The 27,101-nt window shown below is 39.6% G+C and overlaps 1 protein-coding gene across 2 annotated transcripts in view; it reads right to left on the reverse strand.

Moving 5' to 3' along the window:
* Ddx58 (DExD/H-box helicase 58) overlaps window positions 1-27,101 on the reverse strand; it is a 92,436-nt gene that overhangs the window by 11,480 nt on the left and 53,855 nt on the right. For both annotated transcript variants that reach the window (XM_045159986.1, XM_004658388.2), the window contains 6 exons: window positions 25,732-25,894; window positions 23,817-23,921; window positions 13,080-13,237; window positions 11,676-11,811; window positions 7,173-7,321; window positions 2,930-3,020 (listed from right to left, as the gene is read on the reverse strand). In XM_045159986.1, the coding sequence (XP_045015921.1) occupies window positions 2,930-3,020; window positions 7,173-7,321; window positions 11,676-11,811; window positions 13,080-13,237; window positions 23,817-23,921; window positions 25,732-25,894 (802 nt within the window). The remainder of the gene's footprint in view (window positions 1-2,929; window positions 3,021-7,172; window positions 7,322-11,675; window positions 11,812-13,079; window positions 13,238-23,816; window positions 23,922-25,731; window positions 25,895-27,101) is intronic.

Raw genomic sequence — 27,101 nt, forward strand, 5'->3', positions numbered from 1 at the left:
CCACAGAGGCTGTGGTGTCAGTAAACAAGCACTTTTATGTACAACCATGGAAGTCTGTTACGAAGTTATATGACTGATTTATACAGAGCCTGTTTCCCTGGTTGCAGCTATAGGGTTGAAATAAGCACTTGAGCTATATTTGGGCTCCTTTTTGAATCTGAACTGACATTTGGAGGCAGGTAGTCAATCTGTAAGGTGTGAAGAAGTTAGAAGAGTGAAAAATGCACAGAATTCAGACCATGTTCCAGGCTCAATGACAACAGTCATGAAACCATAGGGTAAGTCCTGGTCATGGGTCCTATGCAGAGCTGGTCACTGTGCAACTGGACTCCATTTTGCCTGATCGAGCCTAAGCAGATTTCCTTTTGGTGAGGACATAAGAAAATGAACTTGGCTAAGACATCCATACATTGCCTTCTAATATCCTCTGATGTTGGAAGTTATTAATTTATTATTTTTTATAATTTTTTTAAATTTATTTATTTATTTATTTGAGAGGGACAGACACAGAGAGAAAGACAGATAGAGGCAGAGAGAGAGAATGGGCGCGCCAGGGCTTCCAGCCTCTGCAAACGAACTCCAGACGCGTGCGCCCCCTTGTGCATCTGGCTAACGTGGGACCTGGGGAACCGAGCCTCGAACCGGGGTCCTTAGGCTTCACAGGCAAGTGCTTAACCACTAAGCCATCTCTCCAGCTCTTATTAATTTATTTTGATGTAGGTGTCTCACTCTAGACTAGGCTGACCTGGAATTCACTATATAGTCTCAGGCTGGCCTTAAACTCACAGCCCTCCTCCTATCTCTGCCTCCCGAGTGCCAGGGTTAAAGGTGTGTGCCACCACACCCAGCTGAAACTAAATGTTAATGGTCTGAAGATGGAGTAAAGCTCAGATGTGGTGAGCAGCCAATTCACGTGATCATGGCACCACTCAAAATGGAAGCTCAAAGACTACGCACATTTAGGTTAAAACATGATGGGTATTAGCTGAACTGCCTTCTGATCTTCACGTCACTCTTCACAGAGAACGCCGCCTCAGGCCAGCACAGGAAGCCTAATTGCTTTCCTTCACCTGACTGGCAGTTGGATCTCAGTTAGTAGAAGACTCTCTGGGCTTATGAATTATTTATAATGCAAAGTCATGATAATTCTAATACATTCAGTCTTATTTTTAGAAAGTTGCTTAAAACTCAATCCCTATATATTTCAAACTTTTCTTCTGAGTTTTCTTTACCCAGATTGTTCTATATTAGATACATGTGTACCTTCTTTTCCTTTTGGAGTCACATATATTCTCAGAAAAACCAAAGCCAAGCAAACAAAACATACTATGTATATGTCTGTATGTAAATGATAGCCAATATTTAACATGGTCTGAACCCTAAATCCGGTGTCTTCTATATAGAGCTTGGTAGGACATGTGTGCGGCTTAGTTGGCCTTACTGTCGTACTTGCTCAGCAACCAAAGAACATACAAATGGATGAGCACAACTATGTTCCAACCAACTGTTTATAAATACTTACAATTGAATTTCATATTCATTTCAAATGCCAGGAAATATGTTCTTGATTTTTTTCAACCATTTAAAAAGTTATTTTTAGCCCAAGTCATTTGAAAGCAGGTCATAACTCAGATTTCGGCATTCACATCAGCCCTATGAACTAGGTATTTTGGTATTATTTTTCCTTTTGACTAAAGAAAGTGCGATATAGAGATTAGGTAACCTGCTTTTTTCACAAAATGCTGAATAAAAATTTTTTTTTAAATGGAGATATTTAGACAGCAAACAACCTATAGCTTTTTGTAAAAGCCCACATTTTTTTCTAGTTCAGCTATAAAAGGAAGAGAACTTGGCAGAAAAAAAAAATGGTCAAAATTTTCCATGCAGCCTTCTAGGGGAGAAAAGTTATCAATGGGCTTAAAAAACAGTAGACCTTACAAGCTACATGGCTGGCAACCCAGGCAAAATGTAAACAACTGGTGTCATAGTGGAATATCTGTTAAAGGGCAAACTAAACGGTTCCCTGATTGAATTTGAGGTCTGTTCCATGGGAGGCAATTCATGCCTGGTATTGAAAATCTAAAAACAAAAAAAAAAAAACCCACTATGGCTCAGTGGGTCTTAAGCTCTGGAGAGAAGCTACTACTGCTGTTTAGCTAACTGGATAATTAGGCCTAAAGTAGTAGCTAAGTATTTATGTTTATGACAATATATGACTGTTACTCTCACTTCTGCTTAGAGAAGCTTCTCTTATCAGATGGCAGTGACAACTGTGAAGGGATTTTGCAGACATGATTAAAATCCTTCATAAGGGCTGGAGAGATGGGTTAGCAGTTAAGGCATTTGCTAGCAAAGCCAAAGGACCCAGGTTCAACTCTCCAGAACCCACGTAAGCCAAATGCACAAGGTGGCACATGCATCTGGAGTTTGTTTGCAGTGGCTTGAGGCCCTGATGTACCTATACTCCCTCTATCTGCCTCTTTCTCTTTCCCTTTCTCTCAAATAAATAAATAAAAATATATTTTGAAATCCCTAATCAACTGACTTTGAGTTAATCAAAAGAGAATTCATCCTAGGTAGGCCTGACCTACTCAGGTGACCTTTTTGAAAGACAGCCTGGGCTACCCCTGAGTTTGAGTTTCAAACCATTCATCCTTTGGGGGTTCCAAACTGTTCCTACTCTTCCCTTCCTGAACAACTGCCCTACAGGTCTCACACTTGAATTGCTAGCCCATTTGTGAAGCCAATTCATTTTCAAGAAGCTTCTGTGTCCATGTAAATATACATACACACTACATCCATATATAAAATTGCCTACTTAGTTGTATTTCTCTTGTTGAACCCTGATAGAAGCATTAAGATAAAATGTGAATGTAGGATATATCTTATACATGTAGTACACTAAATCCAATTCACTCTATGTAAATACCTGTGACCTGCTTTGTTCTACCACGTCCAGTCAATATGCCAGGCTTTAGAAAGCTGAGTGCAGAATTTTCTTCAATCCACTTCTTTAAAGCCTAAAATGGACAAGCAATAAGCAGTTGGACACCATATGCAAACTGTAAACCTTATGTTCACTCAATACTAAAATATATACAAAAGTAAACAATATATTGCTAGTGTACAGGTGGATTTCAGATTGAAAATCCATCTCGAATTCCGTGTGAGGGTTAACTCTACTGGTATGGAACTTGGTACTTTATTAAGGTTTAATTTCTAAGACATTTTAAGTGAATACAAGCAATGTTCAGAATACTGGCTACATTGTAAAGTAAGTGAACTCAGTAAGATTCCAAAATGCAAGGGCAATATGCATAAATCAATTAAACACATACATATTAGCTATTAGCAAAAGACAAACACAATTTGAAAAATTTTTTTTTTTCAAATTTTTAGAGACAGAGGAAGAGAGAGAATGGGCAAGCCAGGACCTCTAGCCACTGCAAACAAAATCCAGATACATGCACCACAATGTGCATCTGGCTAACATGGGGCCTGTAGAAGCAAAACTGGGTCCTTAGGCTTTGCAGGCAAGTACCTTAACCACTAAGCAATCTCTCCAGCCCCAATTTGAAAACATTTTAAAGTAACATTTGATGATAGTAACACAAAAACTAATACCTAGGTCTAACAAAACATATGCAAGATCTCTGCTAAAAATGACAAAAACTGATTTAAAAAAAAATTGTAGGTAACCTTTATTGACCTCTGCCTCTACATTCAAATGCTTTTCCCCCTCGCTGAGTGTGAAATGACTTTGCAACTTGCTTCTAATGAAAACAGCATGACAGACATCAGTTCCAAGATGACTTATAAGATGACTGACTTCAAAATAGGTATTCTTTCCCTCCTCTCTCTCAGATCGTTCACTCTGAGGATAGCTAGCCATCATGTTATCAAGCAGCTGAGGGGATGCCCACATGGGTGAACTCAGAAGCACATCTTCCAAGACCTGCCAATAGCTTCTTGAAGTAGCATGGGAATTGATCCCCAGAAAAGACTTAAATTGGCTGCAGCCTCATGAGAGACCTTGAGCCAGAAACATCCCGTTAATTTGTTTCTAGATCTTGACCCACAGATTTTATACAATAGTAAATACTTGTTATTTTATGATTACAAGTTTTGGTAGTAACATTATTCACCACTAGATTAAAAAAAAATTATGTAGGTCTGGAGGGATGGCTTAGCGTTTAAGGCATTTACCTGCAAAACCAAAGGATCCCGGTTTGATTCTCCAGAACCCACATAAGCCAGCTGCATAAGGGGCACATGCATCTGGAGTTCGTTTTCAGTGGCTGGAGGCCTTGGCAAGCCCATTCTTTCTCTCTCTCTCCCTCTTCCTTTCCCTCTTTCTCTCTCTCAAATAAATAAATAAAATATATTTTAACAAACTTATGTAAATGAAAACATATGCTATGGTCATGGACTTTACTAATATTAGTGTATCATTTCTTCCCAAAGGTATCCATAGATTTTAATGCCATCCCAAATATGATCTTAGCAGCTATTTTCATAGACATGGGCAGTCTGATTCTAAAAATGCACATGGGAAGGCAAAGGAACATAGCTAAAATAAAAAGTTGCAAGACTCACTGTGCCCATTTCCAGACTTACTATAAAGCTACAGTATTCAAACAGGACAGATACATAGATCAGAACATGGTGTACAGATATAAGAAACAGAAATAGGTACATCCAAATACAGCCTAGTGATTTCATTTATTTATTTATTTGAGAAAGATACAGAAATAGGCAGTGGAGGAGAGAGAGAGAAAAAGAATGGGTGCTCACCAGGGCCTCTACCCACTGCAAACAAACTCCAGATGCGTGTGTCTCCTTGTACATCTAGCTTATGTGGGTCCTGGGGAATTGAACCCAAGTCCTTTGACTTGCAGGCAAGTGCCTTAATCACTAAGCCATCTCTTCAGCCCAGGCTAGTGATTTTAAAAACAGGGTTTCATTCAACTCAGGCTGACTTTGACCTCAATATGAATAAGCTGAGGCTGGCCTTGAACTCATTATTTTTTAGCAAGTTACAATGGTAATTCAATAAAAGATAGTTTTGTTAACATACAATGCTGAAACAACAGGCTATTCATATAAAGAAACAATCATTTCAACACATACCTCACACATTATATAAAAATTCAAGATAGAGCCGGGCATGGTAGTACACGCCTTTAATTCCAACACTCAGGAAGCAAAGGTAGGAGGATCACCTTGAGTTCAAAGCCACCCTGAGACTCCATAGTGAATTCCAGGTCAGTCTGGGCTAGAGTGACACCCTACCTCAAAAAACCAAACAAACAAACAAAAAAATTCAAACTAGAAGCTGGAGAGATGGCTCAGCAATTAAAGGCACTTGCTTGCAAATCCTGGAAGCCTGGTATCTTGGGTTTGATTCCCCAGTACCCACATAAAGCCAGAGGCACAAATGGTGCATGTACATGGAGTTTGTTTGCAGTTGCAGGAGACCCTAATGGACTCATACTCACTCCCTTTCTGTGACCCTGTTTTTCCCTCTCTCTCAAACAAATAAATAAAACATATTTTTAAAAATTCAAGATAAACCAGGAATGGTGGCACATGCCCTTAATCCCAGCACTTGGGAGGCAGAGGTAGGAGAATCATCATAAGTTCAATGCTGCTCTGAGACCACATAGTGAATTCCAGGTGAGCCTGGGCTAGAGTAAGACCCTACCTCGAAAACCAAACAAACAAAAAATTCAAGGTAGATTATAGGTATAAATATAAGATGAAAAACTATACAACTTCTAAATGATAAGAAAAACTTTCAATCTTGTGACCTTAGGCAAACAAAGATATTTCATGGGCATAATGCAGGGGGGAAAAAAGAATAAACTGGACTTTAACTTTTCAATCTGCAAGAGATGCTATTAAAGATAAAATAATCAAGTGGGTTGAAGAGATTTCTCAGTGGTTAAGGTGCTTGTTAGAAAAACAAATCAAGCTATATTGAATAAGAAAATATCTGCAAATCATAGGTCTCACAGAGAAATTTTTGTCAAATTGTAAAAAGAATATTTTTAAAAACTCAAAAATAGGATGAAAATCTAATTTCTTTTTCCAGAACTGGGGGATTAAACTCAGTAAGACCTAATGTATGCTAGGCAAAAAGAGCTCAACCATGGAGCTGTATCTCAGCCCCAAACCTAACTTTAAAAAGATCAAAAGAATCTGAATAAATACCTCAGCAAAGATGAAACAGAAGTCATTTGTAAGCATATGGAAGATATTCAACCATATTAGTCATTAGTGAAATGTAAATCAAAACCTATACACTGGTTATAATTTACATTTTAAAACTTTGGGTATGTGATATAGATCCAGGTGTATAAGCGCAGCACACTGGTGTGGCAACACACGCACATGTGGAGGTCCGAGGACAGCTCTCAGGTGTTATCCCACATCTTCTTGCTCCTTGTTTGAGGCAGGGTCCTTTGTTCTCATTCTAATCTGGGACCTTCTGGGAAATTCTCCTGCCTCCACTGCCCATCTTGTCATAGGCAGAGTGAGATTACAGAAGTGTGCCTCAACTTCTGTTCTTTAAGTGGGCTGTGGAGTCAGGAGACACAAACTTATGTACTCCAGCCTGAGTGGTAAGCACTTTATCCACTGAGCTTTCTCCCTAGTCCCTAGAATTTAACTTCTTGACTGAAGTATTAAAAAAGGATGAATGTTTATTCTACAGTATCAAGACTTACAATCGATGGTAAGACAGTGAGGCATTAGTGTAAGAATAAACAAAAAGGGGCTGGAGAGATGGCTTAGTGGTTAAGCGCTTGCCTGTGAAGCCCAAGGACCTGGTTCAAGGGTCGATTCCCCAGGACCCATGTTAGCCAGATACACAAGGGGGTGCATGCATCTGGAGTTCATTTGCAGTGGCTGGAGGTCCTGGCGCATCCATTCTCTCTGTCTCTCTCTCTCTCTCTGCCTCTTTCTCTCTCTCTGTCTATTGCTCTCAAATAAATAAGAATAAACAAAATATCTCTCTTAAACAAAAAAGAATAAACTAAAAGTAATCAAAATAGACCTACACATATATGGATACATAATTTTAGAGCAGGGAGGAAAGAATAACATTTTTGATGAAGTGGGATCAACTTGTTTCACACACATGCATGCACATGCACACACATAAGGCTTACATCTACAAGTGCTCTAGTTTTCACAAACAGAATGGTTTTTGTGTCTGGATTTAAGTGATATTCTTCTTGCAAGATCAAGTAGAGGTCTCTGAGCTTAGGATTCTCATTGCTGGGATCCATGGAAACATTTTCTAGTTCTTCCAGCTTTTCTGAAAATGGAGAACATTTAATTTTAAATTTTTTTTATATTTTATTTATTTATTTGAGAGCGACAGAGACAGAGAGAAAGCTAGATAGAGAGAGAGAGAGAGAATGGGTGCGCCAGGGCTTCCAGCCTCTGCAAACGAACTCCAGACGCGTGCGCCCCCTTGTGCATCTAGCTAACGTGGGACCTGGGGAACCGAGCCTCGAACCGGGGTCCTTAGGCTTCACAGGCGAGCGCTTAACCGCTAAGCCATCTCTCCAGCCTGAGAACATTTAATTTTAAAAACTAAAAAGTAATAAAATTTACAACATACTCTGACCTTAGTTCAAAAATTTAAATTCTCAATTACTGATCAGAATTTTATGAGCAATAACTGTGAATTTAAATCAAAAAGTCAACATAGCAACATCTGCCAGACCACAAAGCTAATTCCAAGGATGCGACTGGATTAGAATATAAAAGCAATCAAGGAAATAATCTAAATGCCCAGCAACTGGGGAATAGGTTAGTAGATCATAGGGTATACATACATTTGATTTAAATATAATATATTTGTTAAAATTAATAAGAGTTAAGGCACTTGCCTGCAAAGCCAAAGGGCCCAGGTTCCATTCCCCAGGACTCACAAAAAGTCAGATGCACAAGGTGGCACATCCATCTGGAGTTTGTTTACAGTGGCTGGAGGCCCTAGCATGCCCATCCTCTCTGTCTCTCTATCTTCCCTGCCTCAAATAAATATATCAAATATTTTTTTAAATTAATAAGAGAAGCTAGGCGTGGTGATGCATGCCTTTAATCCCAGCACTAAGGAGGCAGAGGTAGGAGGATCACTGTGAGTTTTAGGCCACCCTGAGAATACATAGTGAATTCCAGGTCAGCCTGGAATTTACCTCGTAAAACCAAAAAGAATTAAAAAGAGATCTATAAATATACTAATATGGAAAGATCACAAGCATAATGACAGAGAAATAAGAGCAAGGTAGTTCTATTTTATAAGTAAGATGCTAGGGGAGGGCCCAAAGAGAAACTCAAAAGAGATAACACATCACCTGCTTCAGCAGAGCCAGAATCCAGCATCTGGAACAATATCATCCCTCAGCAACAGCACCCTCTGCTCAGGTACACTCTCTTTTGGGGCCAGGACCCTGAGTCTAAAACAATCAGCTCTCTCTCGGGCCCACCTGAGACTGAGGGTAAAGTCCACCCCGATTAAGCTATAAGAGGGGCTGGCCCAGTGGGCAAGGCCTACTTCTTAGCTATTCATTTCTCCTAACTCTGAAACCCCAGGTCTCTACTTTGAGAAGCCATCCCCCTATCCCAGCCCAGTGGAGGTGACTTTTTTTTATTTTGTTACTCTCTTCTAAGCTAGGGGATCCTTGCTAACTGCCTTGTTAACTGTTTTTATAATACAAAGGCAAAAGACTTATATCCTTTTTTCCTCTTCCCTCGTGGGTATGTGTGTTTCTTTAAGCTCTGGCCCTTCTTCAGTTTCCCTAGAAATCCCCTCCACCATTCCAGCCTTTCCTTGGATATCAATTTTTTTTCAAATAAGCCTTATTATTTAACCTTTTCAGAATCTGTTTTCTCAGTTCTTTATTGGAATGGACAAGTGTCTGAAGTTTGGAATTCAAAGGCTAGGGAAAGAAGTTCCTTGTCCCCTGATAGCACATTACAATAGTTTAAGTTAAAAAAAATTTTTTCATATTGTATCCTGAATCTTTAGAAGAAAAAACTGTGTGTTTATGTGTTTGTGTATGTGTGTATAAAAATGTGGCATGCTAGAGCCAGATCACACCAGATTGAGATAATTAATTGTTATGTTTTTGAGAATTATATGATCTGGTTTTAAATACAATCACTACCAAAATCCAATAATATGAATATGTAATCAATCATGTTAAAAATTGATATATGAGCTAGATAAATGGCTCAGCAGTTAAGGCACTTGCCTGCAAAACCTAACAACCCAGGTTCAATTTTCATATGCATCTGGAGTTTGCAATGGCTGGAGGTCCTGGTGTTCCCATTCTCTGTGTGTGTGTCTCATCTCTCTACCTCCCTGTGCTTGCAAATAAAAACAAAACAAAGCCGGGCATGGTGGCGCACGCCTTTAATCCCAGCACTTGGGAGGCAGAGGTAGGAGGATTGCCATGAGTTCAAGGCCACCCTGAGATGACAGAGTTAATTCCAGGTCAGCCTGGACCATAGTGAGACCCTACCTCAAAAAACCAAAAACAAAACAAAACACTTTTTAAAAAATAAAAATAAATGGCCGGGCGTGGTGGCACATGCCTTTAATCCCAGTACTTGGGAGGCAGAGGTAGGAGGATCGCCGTGAGTTCGAGGACACCCTGAAACTCCAGTCTGGGCTATAGTGAGACCCTACCTCAAAAAACCAAAAAGAAAAATAAAATAAACGTAATAAATAGCACATCCCCATTATTTAACTATTTTTACTACTTATGCTTTTTAATTATTGAGTATATATGTATGTATCTATTGTGTATGCTTGGCAGAAATGTTAGAGAATGCCATGATACTGTTCACCATTTTCTTTCTCTTTCTCCTTCTCTCTCTCTTTCTTCCTCTGGTTGATGTGCAAGTATGCATATGTGGGTGTGCATATATGAGTGTGCATGTGTGGGCCAGGCATGCCATGCATGTGTACAGATGTCACAGGACCACTTTCAGGTCAGTCCTTGCCTCTCACCTCATGTTGTGAGGAAGGGTTTCTCATTCATCAGGTTTGCGAGCTTCTGAGAAATTCTCCAGTCTCTGCCTCATTTCTCACAGCATGCACACTGGAATAATACTTCTATCCCACCACAGCTTCCAGCTTTTATGTGAGGCCTGAAGATCTGACCTCAGTTACTCAGCAAGTTCTTTATCCACTGATCCAACTCTGCAGCCCTGCTGTTCGTCTTTTGACCCTATTTCAATGACATCTGGTGGTTGAAGGTGGCAATGCTTGGGAGTATTTATACAACAGCAGTCAAGATAATACTGTTTGAGCTTTGGTTAGCAGTCCACACTTGTGAAAGTGATGAGAAAGTGACTGGGGAGATGGCGCAGTGGGTAAAGCGCTTGCCACTCAAGTACAAGGACCTGAGTTCAGATTCCCCACACCCACGTGAAATGCCTAACATGGTGATGTGCGCCTGTGGGGAGGCAGAGACAGGAGGATTCCTGGGGCTCACTGGCTACACAGTCTAGCCGAACTGATGAGCTCAAGGCTCCATGACAGACCCTGTCTCAAAGAACAACTGAGGAAAGACATACAAGATTGACTTCTGGCTTCCACATGTGCACACACACGCAAACACACCCACATACATATGAACACACATACACACTCCATTCACATGTAAAAAGGTGAAAAAGTGGAAAATGATAAGACATAATATATATATTAAATTTAGCTGTTAAATTATGAATAGCACAAATAAACGAAGAAATCACAATTGTAAAGCTACTATTTTTTTTCAGCAAAATTTGCATATACACATCACTGACAAACGAGTGTACCTCTAATATGTGTCTTATTTCATGTTCATCTAACCCTGAAGCTGCTGAAAATACCACTATCCAGAGTACTAGCCATATCAGGACTACACTGCTTACACATATGTACAACGAGTGCTGTAGAGGCAAAAACAAATTACTAACAGTGATTGTTTTAGGAAAAGTAACTTGAGAGGAAGAAGAAAACTTACTTTCCATGTAATATCTTTGCATCGTTTTTGTAATAATATGAAGGCAGTAAGGTCATTTTGTTTTACTCGCTATATAGAAATATATGCATATTATAATATTATTATTAGACAGCTTTTGGTGCTTTTGAAATCTTTGTAAAATTACTAAAAGTTAAACAAAAAGAATGTCACTATCTATTAAATGTATGAAACTATCATTTACTAATCCTATTGTTTTTCCTTTTTCCGGATAAGAACTGGTATAAACAACAGAATATTTTGTTTTGTTATTTTATTTTGCTTTTTACAAAAGTTGTAGTTTTATATTCCCTCTTCCCTGGCCCCACTTTTCCTGAGGCTTCTCCTCAGTGGGGCTGTTGGTGTTCACTGTTGAGCTCTTGAGGCCTCAGTCAGTCTCTTTAAATGAGGACAGAGAGACTATGCCTCTATTCTTTTTTCGTTTGTGTTTTGCTTTATTCAAGGTAGGGCCTAACTCTAGCCCAGGCTAATCTGGAACTCACTCTGTAGCCCCAGACTGGCCTCGTATTCACAGCAATCCCCTTTTCTCTGCCTTCCAAGTACTTGCATGAAAGGCATGTGTTACTATGCTTGGCTAAACACCAGAATCAGACGCCAGTGGATTCCACCTCTGAAAACACCCCTCACCTTCAAACCTCCGTGTAAGATCTTGCTCAATCTCATCAAATGTTGCTTCTCGGAGGTTGTTAAAAAAGTCTTTTAGGTATTTCAGAGCATCCTTCATTTGTGCATCCTCATTGATGATGAGAGCATCGTTATATTTCTGTTTAAAATGAAAATTGAGTTTCACTATGTTTCCATTGTCACATACATTCTTTATACAAAAGCTCAACTAGTTGTACTTAGCAAAGAATTTATTTCAAGAAAAGGTTTCTCAACTAGTCAAGTTGATTTTTGTTGTTGTTTGAGGCAGAGTCTCACTCTAGTCCAGGCTGACCTGGAATTCATTATGTAGTCTCAGGGTGGCCTCAAATTCACAGTGCTCCTCTTACCGCTGCCTCCCAATTGCTGGGATCAAAGGTGTGCACCACCAAGCCTGGCCCAGTTGAATTTTTAACATCAGGCTATGAAGATGGCTGAGTGGTTAATGGTGTTTGCCTACAAAGTCTGCTGGCCTGAATTCAATTCTGCAGTATCCATGTAAAGCCATATACCTGAAGTGCATGTGGAGTTTGTTTGAAATACAAGAGAACCTGGCATTCTCTCTCTCCTTTCAAATAATAAATAAAAATATTTTTTAAAAGAAATCTTAAGGCTTGGCATGATGGCGCACGCCTTCAATCCCAGCACTCAGGAGGCAGAGGTAGTAGGATCGCCACGAGCTCTAGGCCACCCTGAGAATAAAGTGAATTCCAGGTCAGCCTGGGGCTGTTACTTCTTCAGCTGTCTATGGTAACCTGCATCATAATTCAGTCATTCATCCCACATTCTGAAGTAATCACTAATTTGTAAATGCATCTTTCAGAATGATGGACCTCACCACCTACACCCAAAGCCAATAAAGCTAATTAAAAATCCCACAGATACATGCTGTTGAATACATTCTTATATCTTCAATGATAAAATAAGCTGAGGTGATAGTTGCTAATATTGTTCTTCACTTCTCTCTTAACCTGGGATGCTTGGGCTTCTAAACATGTGACTTGACCAAAAGCATGTGCTCTCTTCATGCTTCAGGACACAGCAATGGGACCCACTCATCAAACTTCAGAGTTGACTGCCAGTGTTCACGTATCTACAACAGTACTGTCTCATGACCATCTAATTTTTTCCGACCATGTCAAATATGGGAATGCTACAGGCATGGCATAGAATCTGAGCCTTTGCTTCAGTCCTATACCTCAGTGTTAAATTTCAGAAAATAAGCACCATTCTAGCTTATTTTCTGAAATTTAACACTGAGGTATGCGTTTGTTTCAGGTGAATTTTCTGAAGGGATTCCTAACTTGAGCTCTTGGGGACAGCATCAGCAACCAATGTTCTCTCAGCTGCCACAGCGCAGCTCACATGCCTTCTGAAGAAGTAACGCACCCGCAAATGTGAGGTGTACAGAAACAGTGCTTTACAGACTCTGCTCTCTTCCTCCTTGTCCGCCATCTGAAACACCTTGCATGCGTGATGAACTGCAACAATCCACTGTTCATATTTCTGGGTGCCAAACTGCCTGTTTTGAATTTGAAATAATTTTCCTGGAGGGTTAAAAAAAAAGTTTTCAGTTACTTATAATTCTAACCTGCCTCATCCTCTGATTTCCTTCTTACTCTCTATAAATAAGGATATTTCTCCTGAAATAATCTGAGTTTTCAGCAGTGTTTGCGCATGTGTGCATATGTGTATGTATAAACATATAAAATTATTACTTACCTAGTACTATGTTCCAAAACTTAAAGTGCTTTACATTCATAGTTTCACTTAAGTTTTACAATTTTATGAAGTACATATTTCATTTTTACATGCAGAAATGGAAGTTTGGCAAAGTTAAAGTAATTTACCCAAAGTCACACAGCTAATATGTTTGGGGAAGATAAGATCTCAGATCTAGAATGTCTGAGCTTGCACTCTCCTGGCTTTATTAGCTGATAAACAAAGTAGCCCACAAGTAAAACAAAGGATTTCGATTAAAAAAAAAGAAGCCTTTTTTTTTTTTAAGTAATGATGCAGTGAGGAAAAAAATGTCTCAAAAGTTTCATGAGAAAAGGATAAACAAAAATGGGAGAAAGCCAGGTGTGTGGTGGCACACGCCTTTAACCCCAGCACTCAGGAGGCAGAGGTAGGAGGATCATCATGAGTTCGAGGCCAGCCTGAGACTACATAGTGAATTCCAGGTCAGCCTGGACTACATTGAGACCATACCTTGAAAAACAAACAAACAAAAAAGCGGGAGGGGAGAACAGCTTGCTCTGCCTTTCTCTGAGGAGAGACCATCTGACCTCCAGAGCAGAGTTCACAGAGCCAACCACAGAATAGGAGCTCAAAGACTTCCATGGAGGCATCTGATGCATACCACAGCAGAACAACAGGAGAGACTGGGAACTTCTAGCAAGCAGAAAGCACAAACGTGGCTGCGATGACATAGCACCAGTGACCCCAATCCGCATGCCTATATAGCCCGGTACAGTACAGAGCCATAGAAGTAGAAGCCAGGTGAAGGGATTTTCCATTCACAACAGCCTCCTTGCAAAGTCAAGATACCCTAAGGGAAGACAGCAGGGACCAGCTGAGTGGCTGCTGAAAGAGAACACAAATGGACGAGCTGACCAGCTCCAGTATAACTCCAGGCACCCTGCATAGCCTCCCATCCCCTATATACTCGTACCAAGAACCACCGGAGAACTTATCAACACCCCAGCCACACAGGATCCAGCACAGCTGATCAGAACACAAGATCAAGGGACCCAAGCAGCCTAACTGAGTCATCAGCACAACAGAGAGGGACCAAGGTGGGCGCTCAGCATTGCTGAGATGGGAAGTCATTCCAAAAGGTAACGGGCTACTTACACAAAGCCAGGTACACAGGCCTGCACTGGAAGCCCTAAACTCACCTTCAATGTCATGGCAGGTTATATGTTAGATTTCATTGATGTAATCTTGGTCGGCTTTACCAGTCTCAAATAAACTGTATTTTGGTGTTGACTGATTTATAGGGCCTTTATCTTTTTTTGTCATTATTGGGGGCAGCCCCAGGCTGACCTGGAACCCACTTCAGACCACAAAACTCAGCCTCCCAGTTAAGGGTATGGGGCAATCTAAGGAACTCTGATTTTATTAGATTATCTGTTTGTTTTAATCCCCACTCTTTTGTTTTGTTTTTCCAAGGTAGGGTTTCACTCTAGCCCAGGCTGACCTGGAATTCACTATGTAGTCTCATGGTGGCCTCAAACTCACAGTGATCCTCCTACCTCTGCCTCCTGAGTGCTTGGATTAAAGGCGTGCACCACCACACCCAGCTACAAACAAATATTAATTTTTTGTTTCATTTTTGTTTTTTGAGGTAGGGTCTCACTCTAGCTCAGGCTGACCTGGAATTCACTATATAGTCTCAGGGTGACCTCGAACACATGGTGATCCTCCTACCTCTGCCTCTCAATTGCTGGGATTAAAAGCATGTGACACCATGCCCAGCTTCCCACTCATGCATAAATACTCTGTACTCAATTTCATTGAATGCATATATTGCTCATTGAATTTTAGAATTCATCAGTAATTCGCTCCACTCAGCCTACTAGAATAGTTGAACAGCAGACAAACTCAACACCTAGGGTCACTTCTGCTGTTACTCTGGGAGCATAATAGCTATGCCAGCACCTTAACCCCTGCTCTAAAGATATATGAAGTTGGATCTACATGGCTAAAAACACTGTAGATAATTAGAAAGCACAAACATCAAATTAACTCAAGATGCAAAAATATGTACATTATAACACAAGAAACACAAAAAAATCAAGACAATATAATTCCACTAAAAATTATAAATCCATCAGACATGACCTCCAGTGAGGCTGCTTTAGATGAAATGCCTCATGAAGATTTTTAAAATATGATTATATTAATACTCAGAGGAATCAAAGAAGAAAATAAAATCCTGAAAGTGAATACAGAAAACCAGCTTAATGAAATAAGGAGGTCAATACAAGACACAAGTAAGGAAATAGAAATAATGGAAAAAATACCAATCAGAAATACTAGAAATGCAAAATAGAATAAGTCAAATAGAAAACTATAGAAAGTCTCACCAGTAAAATGAATCAAGGAGAGGAGAGACTATCTAAACTAGATGACCAGGTGGTAGATCTAATACAGTACAACAAAGAGAAAGATAAACTAATAGGAAAGCATGAATGGGAATTTCAAGATATTCAGAACACTATGAAGAGATCAAACGTAAGAATCCAGGGCATAGTAGAAGGAGAAGAATTTCACCCCATAGGCATACTAGGTATTTCCAACAAAATCATAGAAGAAAATTTCACCTAAATAAGAAAGTGATGCCAATACAGATACAGATACAGATACAATACAGATACAAAATCAGGAAAGAATCTCTCACCATCATATTATAGTTAAACTACAAAACACAGAAACTGAAGAAAATATATTGAAAACAGTTACAGAGAAAAATCAAGTCGCACACAAAGGCAAGCACTTCGGGATCACAGTAGATTACACAACACAAACTTTAAAAGCCAGAAGGGCTTAGAAACATGTACTCCCCATTCTGAAAAATAACAATTATCAACCAAGATTACTTTATCCAGAAAAGCTATCCCTCCAAATTGATGGAGAAATAAGGTCATTCCATAACACAAACAGGCTAAAGGAATATATTACCACTCAACCAACCCTACAGAAAATACTTGAAAAGATCCTTAATGCTGAAGAGAAAGAAAACCACACAAATAAGGAAATAGGAAAATATAAACCATACTCAAATAATACTTAATGCAAAAGCAAAGGATAAACAGGAATAACTACAAAACAAGAAGAAAAGCCAGAATAAATGCACATCTTTCAATAATAACTCTTAATATCAATGGTCTCAATGCCCCAACCAAAAGACACAGGCTTACAGACTTGGTTAAAAAGCAGGATCTTTTTGTTTGTTACCTCCAAGAAAATCATGTTTACATAAAAAATGGACACAGGCTGGTGGGATGGATTAGCTATTAAGGCATTTGTCTGCAAGGCCCAAGGGCCTAGGTTCGATTCCCCAGGACCCATGTTAGCCAGATGCACAAGGGGATGCACACGTCTGGAGTTCATTTGCAGTGGCTAGAAGCCCTGGTGTGCCCATTCTCTCCCTCTCTCTCCCTCTTTCTTTGTCAAATAAATAAATAATTAAATATAAAATATTTTTTAAAAAGATGGATACTATCTTAGGGTGAAAAGTTTGAAAATGGTATTACAAGCAAATGGGCCTAGAAAACAAGTAGGTGTTGCTATCCTAATATCTGACAGGGTAGATTTCAAACCAACATTAGTTGGGAAAGATAACGAAGGTCATTTATATTAATTAAAGGAACACTCCAAAAGAAGGACATTACAATTCTAAACATATATGAACGAAACATGAAGGTTCCCAATTTCATCAAACAAACACTATTAGAATTAAGGTCACATATAACAACAAACACAGTGGTAGTGGGTGACTTAAACACCCCACTCGCATCAATTGACAGGTCATCCCGGCAAAAAAAATAAACAAAGAAGCATCTGGACTAAATGAGGTCATAGAACAAGTGGACCTAACAGATATATACAGGACATTTCATCCAAATGCTTCAGAATACACATACTTTTCACCAACACACGGAATATTCTCTAAAAGAGACCATATATGACAACACAAAGAAAATCTTAACAAATACAAAAAACATCGAAATAATTCCTTGCACTCTATCCCATCACAATAGTATACAAATCAACACCAAAAAAAACCAAAAAAAACAAAACAAAAAAAAACCCCACTATACAGCATGCACAAAATCATGGAAACTAAAGGAAACAATAAAATACTAAAGTTTTAGTATCTTGCTAGTTCCTTTAGTTAGGATAAATGATAGATGGGTCAATGAAGAAATCAAGAAGAAAATCAAAAAATTCATAGATGAGAATACAACATGCCAAAAACTTTGGGACACAATGAAGGCAGTCCTGAGAGGGAAATTTATAGCTGTAAGTGCCTGTACAAAGAAATTAGAAAGGTTGCAAATAAACAACTTTTTTTTTTTTTTTTTTGGCTTTTCGAGGTAGGGCCTTACCCCAGCTCAGACTGACTTGGATGTAGTCTCAGGGTGGCCTTTGAATCAAGGTGATCCTCCTACCTCTGCCTCCTGAGAGTGCCGGGATTAAAGATGTACACCCCCATACCTGCCTGAAAATAAGCAATTTAGTGCTTCACATTGAGGCCTTGGAAAAAGAAGAACAAGGCAAACCAAACATCGGTAGACGAGAAGAAATAATCAAGACTATGGAAGAAATTAATGAAATAGAAATCAAAGATAAAAAAATACAAAGAATCAATGAAACACAGAATTGGTTCTTTGAAAGGATAAACAAGATTGATGTGGTAGATGCCCCCCAATAGATTCAGGAGATTTTTTTTTAACTTCTTGGATTTCCAGCCACCTGGCTGGAGGAGGAGTCACTGGGGGGATCTAACAGTCCAGCATAAGGAGTGGTGGTGGATTTGGAATTCCAGAGTAAAGATAAGCAAAGTGCCTGAGTTCCTCCTGGAGTTGCTGAAGTGTGCTGTGTGGTGTGGCTTTTGGGTTTTGGGTTTGTGGCTTCTCTCTCTCTGCGTGGACCTGTGAAAGCCAGCCAGCTTCTTCTGCCATTATAGAACTTACCCTGGATCTGTAAGCTTCAATAAACCCCTCCCTCCCATAATTGTGCATGGTTTGGAAGCTCATTATCAGTGACCTGGAAGCTATCTACTACAGTTGACAAATCCTTAGCAAACACAACTAAAAGAAAGGAAGAAGAGACACAAAACAATAAAATTAGAGATGAAAAAGATACCATTACAACAGATACCAAAGAAATTCAGAAAATCATAAGAACAAATTTGAAGAACATATACTCCACTAAGTTTGAAAATCTGAAAGAAATGGATGACTTCCTAGACTTATATGACCTACCAAAATTAAATTAACATAAGATAAACCATTAAAATATATCTATAACAAGTACGGAAATCAATGCAGTTATAAAAAAAATCTCCCAGCACAAAAAAGTAGGCCAAGATGGATTCACCAGTGAATTTTACCAGATATTCATGGAAGAACTAACACCAATGCTTCTCAAACTTCTCCATAACATAGAAAAGGAAGGAATACTACCAAACTCCTTCGACAAAGCAAGCATTATGCTGATACTAAAACCAGACAGCAACAGAACAAAAAAAAAGAAAGAAAGAAAGAAAGAAAGAAAGAAAGAAAGAAAGAAAGAAAGAAAGAAAGAAAAGTACAGACCAATCTCCCTCTTGAACATAGATGCAAACATTCTCAACAAAAATATTGGCAAACAGAATACAAGATTATATCCGAAAGATTGTTCACCCAACCAAGTAGGCTTTATCCCAGAGATGCATGGATGGTTCAACATATGCAAATTGATAAATGATAATGATACATTACATACATGGGCTAAAGGACAAAAATCACATGATCATATCAATAGGTGCAGAAAATGCATTTAACAAAATCCAACATCTTTCATGGTAAAAGTCCTATAGAAACTGGGAATAGAAGGAACATATCTCAACATAATAAAGGCTATTAATGATAAACTTGCAGCCAATATAATACTAAAATGGGAAAAACTTGAAGCTTTTCCACTAAAATCAGGAGTAAGACAAGGGTTCCACTGTCCCCACTTTTACTTAAGATAGCATTGAAAGTCTTAGCTATAGCAATAAGGCAAGAGACACACATAAAAGGGATACAAATTGTGAAGGAAGAGATCAAATTATCATTATTTGTACTATACCGACTCTATGAGCAAACTGTTAGAGCTGATAAACACTTTTAGTAATGTAGCAGGATATAAAATAAACACACAGAAATCAGTAGCCTTCCTATGTACTAACAACAAACATGCTGGGGATGAAATCAAGGAATCACTCCCATTCTCAAAATAAATAATAAATAAATAAAGTACCTTGGAATAAACCTAACCAAGAAAGTGAAGGATCTCCACAATGAAAACTTTAATATACTCAAGAGACAAATTGCAGAAGATACTAGGAAATGGAAAGACAACCCATGTTCTCTGATTGGAAGAATCAATATTGTGAAAATGGCAATCTTACCAAAAGCAATCCACACATTTAGTGTAGTCCCCATCAAAATTCCAATGGCAACCTTCACAGAAATAGAAAAAAAATCCTAAAGTTCATTTGAAAGTGCTAAAAAAACCTTGAATAGTCAAGACTATTTTGAGCAACAAAAGTAAAGCTGGCCATATCAGGATACCTGATTTTAACCTATATTACCAAGCCAAAATTACAAAAACAGCATGGAACTGGCACAAAGACAGAGATGTCGGTCAATAGAACAGAACAGAGAACCCAGATGTAAGTCTGAGCAGCTACAGCCACCTGATTTTCAACAAAAATGCCAGAAATAGCCGGGCGTGGTGGCGCACGTCTTTAATCCCAGCACTCGGGAGGCAGAGGTAGGAGGATCACCATGAGTTCGAGGCCACCCTGAGACTACATAGTTAATTCCAGGTCAGCCTGGACCAGGGTGAGACCCTACCTCGAAAAACCAAAAAAAAAAAAAAAGCCAGAAATAATTATTGGAGAAAAGACAGCCTCTTTAACAAATGATGCTGGGAAAACTGTGTATCTATATGTAGAAGGATGAAAATTGATTCCTATCTCTCTTTATGCACAAGAATCAAATCCAAATGAATAAAAGACCTTAATATCAGAGCTGAAACTGAAACTGCTAGAGAAAAAAGTAGAGGATACCCTGTAACATTTTGGCATAGGCAATGACTTTCTGAATATGACCCCAGTTGCTCAGGAAATAAAACCACAAATCAGCCACTGGGACCTCATGAAATTACAAAGCTTTTGTACAGCAAAGGACACCATGAATAGAGCAAAGACGCAACCCATGGAATGGGAAAAAATCTTTGCCAGCTATACATCTGACAGAGGATTAATATCCAGGATATACAAAGAACTCAAAAAAGTAAATGAGAATTCAAACCACCCAATGAAAAAATGGGCTATGGAACTAAATAGAGAATTCTCAAAAGAAGAAATACAGATTGCCTATAAACATTTAAGAAAAATGTTCTACATCCGTAGCCATCAGGAAAATGCAAATTTAAACTACGTTGAGATTCCATCTCTATACTGTCACAATTGTTATCATCAAGAAAACAAATAACAATAAACACTGGTGAGGATGCAGAAAAAGAACACTTTTACACTGTTGATGGGAATGTACACTGGCTCAGCAATTGTGGAAATCAGTGTATAGGTTCCTGAGACAGCTAAAAATAGATCTACCATATGACCCAGCTATACCACTTCTAGGCATATTTCCTAAGGCCTCATCTTACTACCTGAGAGATACTTGTACATCTACAGCTAGGAAAAGGAACCAGCCTAGATGTCCCTGAACTGATGAATGGATAATGAAGGTGTGATGTACATTTATACAATGGAGTTGTATTCAGCAGTAATAAAAAATGTAATTATGAAATTTGCAGGGAAATGAATGGATCTGGAAAGGATTATACTTAGTGAGTAACCCAGGCCCAGAAAGCCAAGCACCACATGTTCCTTCTTATATATAGATCCTACCTACAAATGTTTAGACTTGTATGTAAGTTGTAATAAAACTCAGTAGCATTGGGTGTGGTGGCGCACGCCTTTAATCCCAGCACTCGGGAGGCAGAGGTAGGAGGATTGCCATGAGTTCAAGGCCAGCCTGAGATTGAAGAGTGAATTCCAGGTCAGCCTGAGCCAGAGCAAGACCCTACCTCAGAAGAAAAAAAAAAAAAAAAAAACACTCAGTAGCAGAGGCCATTAAGTTAGAAGGGGCTATACCGCGGGGAAGAGAGGAGAGGACTTAAGAGGATAGTATTGTATTGTATATGTGTAAGTAGATGCACAGATTACTGGGGGTGGAATGGCCTAAGGGAGGTCAGGGGAAGAGATTGAGTAAAGTAAGGGTGAGGGAGGGTTAATAAAAATCTAAGATGGTATGAATAAGCCATATGGAAACCTACTACTTGGGACAATGGCACACCCACAAGACATAGATTGTTACTAGAAAATGCTCAGTGCCAGGGACGGGACACCTTCCAGTGAGTTGTTGGCCAGGGAGTTCCCTGATGCCCCCAAAACATTATAGGCCATATCTAAGCTCTTGGTTTCCCAACAGGAAAAATGGTATGACCCTATTGTTGAAGACTCCACAGGCTACAAGGTCACTGAGAAACCAAGCTGAGGCTGAGCTGAAAACCTCATCCCTGTAGAGCAGCTGACAGAAAGCTGGAACAAAGCTATGCTGCATGCAGCTCTATGGGAGAGAGAAGTCATCATCAGAGACAAATAACAGTGGGCACTGCAAGCCTTAAATTTGGCCAGGCAGGCCAAATGAGCCAATGGTACAATAGTGGCACGTCTGTTATGGAAGAAACCAATTGCTCTCTAATTGGACAGGAGGCCCACTCCAACGGAGGAAATACATGCCTGGTACTAACAACCTATGATGGGGGTAGTCATGAGTCCTAGGAGTTGTAACCTCTGTTGGTGTCTGGCTAGATGCATGTATTATGCTCACCAGATTGTCCAGGAATCAGTTCTGTAAATGTTCACACCCATATGTTAACTCTATTCTCACTTTTGGATAGAGAAGCTTCTCTTTTCAGATGGAAGTGACCACTGGGATGACTAAAGTCACCACAGTCCTGAGAAGAAGTGACAATGGAGTGTTAACCACTGAGACATCTCTATCACACTTTCCAAGGCTCAGGGTCCATTGTGGAAGAGAAAAGAGAAAGAATGTAAGAGCCAAAGGAAGGGTAGGACTGCTCACAATGCACTCTTCCAGACACACAATGGTCTACATATCTGGATATGCATGACCTTGCAGTGCCTGGCACTACCCATATCAGGCCCTAATAATAGGAGAAAATATGATGACATCAAAATAAAAGAGAGACTAATTTAGAGGGGGAGACAATATGATGGAAAGTGGAGTTGTATATGGAAAAGTTGGGGGGAGGGAATTATCATGGCTTATTGTCTATAATTATGGAAGTTGTCAATAAAAATTTAAAAACAAATAAAAATAAATAATTTAAAAATTTAGCCGAGAGTGGTGGCGCATACCTTTAAACCAGCACTAGGGAGGCAGAGGTAGGAGGATCACCATGAGTGTGAGTGTGAAGCTACCCTGAGACTACATAGTGAATTCCAGGTCCGCCTGAACTAAAGTGAGACCCTACCTCAAAAAACAAGACAAAACAAAACAAAAATTTTAAATTTAAAAAAGAAGATGGACACTGACTGAGGAAGACACCCAGTATTGACCTGTGACCTCCACACATACATGTACACATGTGTACCCACACATATGCACATAAGCATGCATACTATATACACATATAAAAAATAAGTCAAAAATTGGGGCTGGAGAGATAGCTTAGCAGTTAAGGCATTTGTCTGCAAAGCCTAAGGACCCTGGTTCAATTCTCCAGGACCCATGTAAGCCAGATGCACAAGGTGGTACATGGATCTGGAGTTTGTTTGCAGTGGCTGGAGGCCCTAGGGTGCCCATTCTCTCTCTCTCTCCCACTCTCTACCTCTTTCTCTCTTAAATAAATAAATAAGTAAAATATATTTAAAAAATAGAAAATTTTTAAAAAGAAAATAAGTCAAAAATAAATAAATAAAATCGAAAGAAGAGAAAATAAAAGAGTTCCTATAAAATTCCTGAATAACCTATAATTGTGACAGTCCACACCTGAGCTAGGTATGGTGGCACATGCCTGGAATCCCAGCACTTGAGAACCTGAGGGCTGCTGCAAATTTGATTCCAGGCTATACTACATAATGAGTCCCAAGCCAGCCAGAGCTATATAACAAGTCTCTGTCTCAAAAAAAGACCAACAAACCCCTATGAAGTCCACATCTGGATATGCTCTTACTACTGAAGTAAATAGAGCTGAGTAAATAATAATTTTCTCAAGTACACGGAACAGAATTTGAGGTTGAACTCTCAGACAGTTATGAACAGAACTTACCAAGTTCCACAGAGACGTTCTTTGCTAGGTTCTCTGTCTCCTTCATCAGCTGTGATATGATTAGTTTAAATGTGTTGGTAGCCCGTGATTCCACTTTCCTAGAAACTAGAACCATCAAAGGTAAGTGAGCAGTGTTGAGAATGCACAGACCATATTCAATGCAGACACCTCCATACTTTTTGTTATGTACTCTGGGATATTGGAGACCCCATGTTCACTAGCAGTGGTTCAAGTAATACAGCAAAACTCAAAAGGCTTGCAACAGCTCCATGCTGCTTCCTGCTGATTCTCACATGTATTTTCATGATCAAGGTTTAATTCAGCTTCTCACTCTGGCTTTCCCATTGCCTCTGCCTTGACATGTGTGATAGCCTTCATTTCTGCAAATGCTACACTTTAACCTTGTTTCTGTGCCTTCCTATACTCCTGCCATATATGCCCAACTGCCAAGAGGGTTCACACTGCTCCCACTGTTCATTATTGTGTTCTTTTGGCAGAAAATTACTGCTCATCACAAGCCTTGTTGACAAGAACACACCTCACACTCCATAGAATGGCACAGTCTTAGGAGAAAAGAAGGATAGGTTCTCAAGTCAGAGCTCTGTAGCATAGGGACAGGCAAATGTCATGGAGCATGGAGAAAGGAGTATCTAATTCCTTGGGCGGAGGCAGTGATGTAGGATAAGTGTGGGAAGAAATAAGGATGAAGCAAGAACAGTTGTGGATAATGCACAGCATGAATACACACTGAGAGAGAGATTACAGCATGCTTGAGAAGAACAGCAAAGCTGGGGATACAGGATGCAAGTGGAGCTGAAGTTTACCCACCTGGAGCAACCAATTTATAAATTCACATGTGACACAAAAAGGCTTGGGTACCTTCTCCACACTTCTCATAGGTAGCTTTCAAAAAGGATCATAACCAGGATGGAGAGATGGCTTAGTGGTTAAGCACTTGCCTGTGAAGCCTAAGGACACCGGTTCAAGGCTCATTTCCTTAGGACCCACGTTAGCCAGATGCACAAGGAGGCACACGTGTCTGGAGTTCATTTGCAGTGGCTGGTGCACCCATTCTCTCTCTCTCTCTCTCTCTCTCTCTCTCTCTCTCTCTCTCTCTTTCTCTCTCTGTCACTCTTAAATAAGTAAATAAAAATGAACAAAAAGGACCATAACTGTGCCCCTTGAAACTTCCAATCTTTTCAGCCTTAGACTCTGTCATACGATGCTCAGAGCAACAATGACATCTGTACCTCTCATTTTCCACCACCACCCCTGCCCTCATGTGGCTAGTACAATGAAGTCCATAACCATTTAGTGGTCAATCTTATGTTAAAAACCCAATATGGCCTTTTGAAGGGAGATTTGATTAATTCAGATAATTTCAACTACAACTATCAAATACATATCCAAGCTTTGATGATCACACAGTATCTGCTTCCAGCACGGAAGACAGGGAGGCACTGGGCTAAGACTTTTCTCATCACCTCCTTTACATTATTGCTAGCCCCTGTGTGAGGGTAATAAGAATGTTTACTCCTTTTAGGACACTTCTGAAGATCTCTCTTTGTTGGAGGAAGAGGTCACTTAGGGAGAAAGGTTGGAAGTGTGACTACTTCTGAAGTTTGGGGTTACATACTTTTCACTAAATAAAGAGTCAAAGTTCAGCCGGGCATGGTGGCACACGCCTTTAATCCCAGCACTCAGGAGGCAGAGGTAGGAGGATTGCCATGAGTTTGAGGCCACCCTGAGACTCCATAATGAATTCCAGGTCAGCTTGGGCTAGAGTGAGACCCTACCTCGAAAAAAATAAACAAAAAAAAAAAAGAATCAAAGTTCAGTGTTCATCCAAATGTCTCTGAAGTGGGTACTGGAACACTACAAAAATCACAGAAGGCTTGCTGCTGAGTCCACTTACTTTTCTGGGGCTTATAAACAACTTGCTCCAGCTCCTCCAAGTTGTCTCTCACTGTTGCTATCACAGTTACATCAAGAGCAGCACACAGTTTGCAGATGTAACTAGTGGCGTCCTCTATGGTTTTGGCATCTCCCACACCAACTGAGGCAGTCAGTCCAATGATCTGGAAGGAGCATTCTGACATTATGCTTTCTGACATTCTTGAAAACACTGTAAGCAGAAAGGCCCTACTAGGCAAATCACTACTTAAATGCAGGAGTCCCAGTTCATCTGCTAGATACTAATCAGCACACAGAGAAGAAACCCACTCCAGGCCTGGATGCTCTTGTCTTCATCCCTAGTTCTCCCTATGACATGGAGAACATCCTACTGAAAAGGAAAAGGAATGACAGAGGTTAATTCCAATCACATCTATTGTGATTCCTGTATAGTTAAAAATCTGTAAAGTTGAGAAACAACAGTAATTTAAAATGGTAGCTGTGTGGAATCATAATATAACTTTTCTAAAAAATACTCAGCAATTACAGAGTAGTTAGCTCACCAATGATTTTGGGAACACCAACATGACTCAAGAGGAATAAGCTGTAAGAAATGTGATTGCTATGGAAGGGAACATTTTTGTCTGTGGATACTACACTAAGTTTCTTTGAACCTGTACTTCCTAGATGGTTAAGGCATTCTTCAGTGTATCCATCCCAGTTCTCCTTGTTTCTTCTCTATCCTTTCAGCTCCCTCTCACTTGTCTATGATGATGATTTCCAGCAATGGATCTACCTCCCCCATGATCAAGAGAAAGGAGAGGTTATGTACCAATGGTTGATTCCTTTTCCTTCCTGACTCATCTAAGAAATGCTCACTGAAATGACTTGACTCTTCCCACATGACATCAGACATGGTGTTCCTTGTCTCCTATACTAATTCACCTATGTGTCCACTAGCCTTACACTTTCTAGTTTCCAGGGACATCTTATATCTTAACAGCTCTATCACTCATTCCTCCTCTCCCATTCTGCCTCATCTACTGCTAGTCTCTACCTTACATTCTACACTCAAGTAATATTGAAGAGTTTTGAGATTCTAGATTCTAGAGGCTCTTTCATGCCTCCACACCTCTAGACAAACAGCACCCTATTACTGGAATTGACCTGTATTAGGCATTGCCTTTCCCAAAGCATCAAGGAGTGCTCTCACTTATGTTCCAAATATACCCTCTACATATCTCCATCCCACCTCTCAAAATAAACTGTAACACAATTCTATTTTTATAGCTCTCTATACAAGTTTACCTGTTTGAAAGATAGGATTGTCTTTTATACTGGTGCCCCAATTGCCTAGAATAGTGCACAAGGCCCATGGGGACAAATAATATA

The sequence above is a fragment of the Jaculus jaculus genome, chromosome 1, assembly GCF_020740685.1.
Source record: "Jaculus jaculus isolate mJacJac1 chromosome 1, mJacJac1.mat.Y.cur, whole genome shotgun sequence".
Lineage (NCBI taxonomy): Eukaryota > Metazoa > Chordata > Mammalia > Rodentia > Dipodidae > Jaculus > Jaculus jaculus.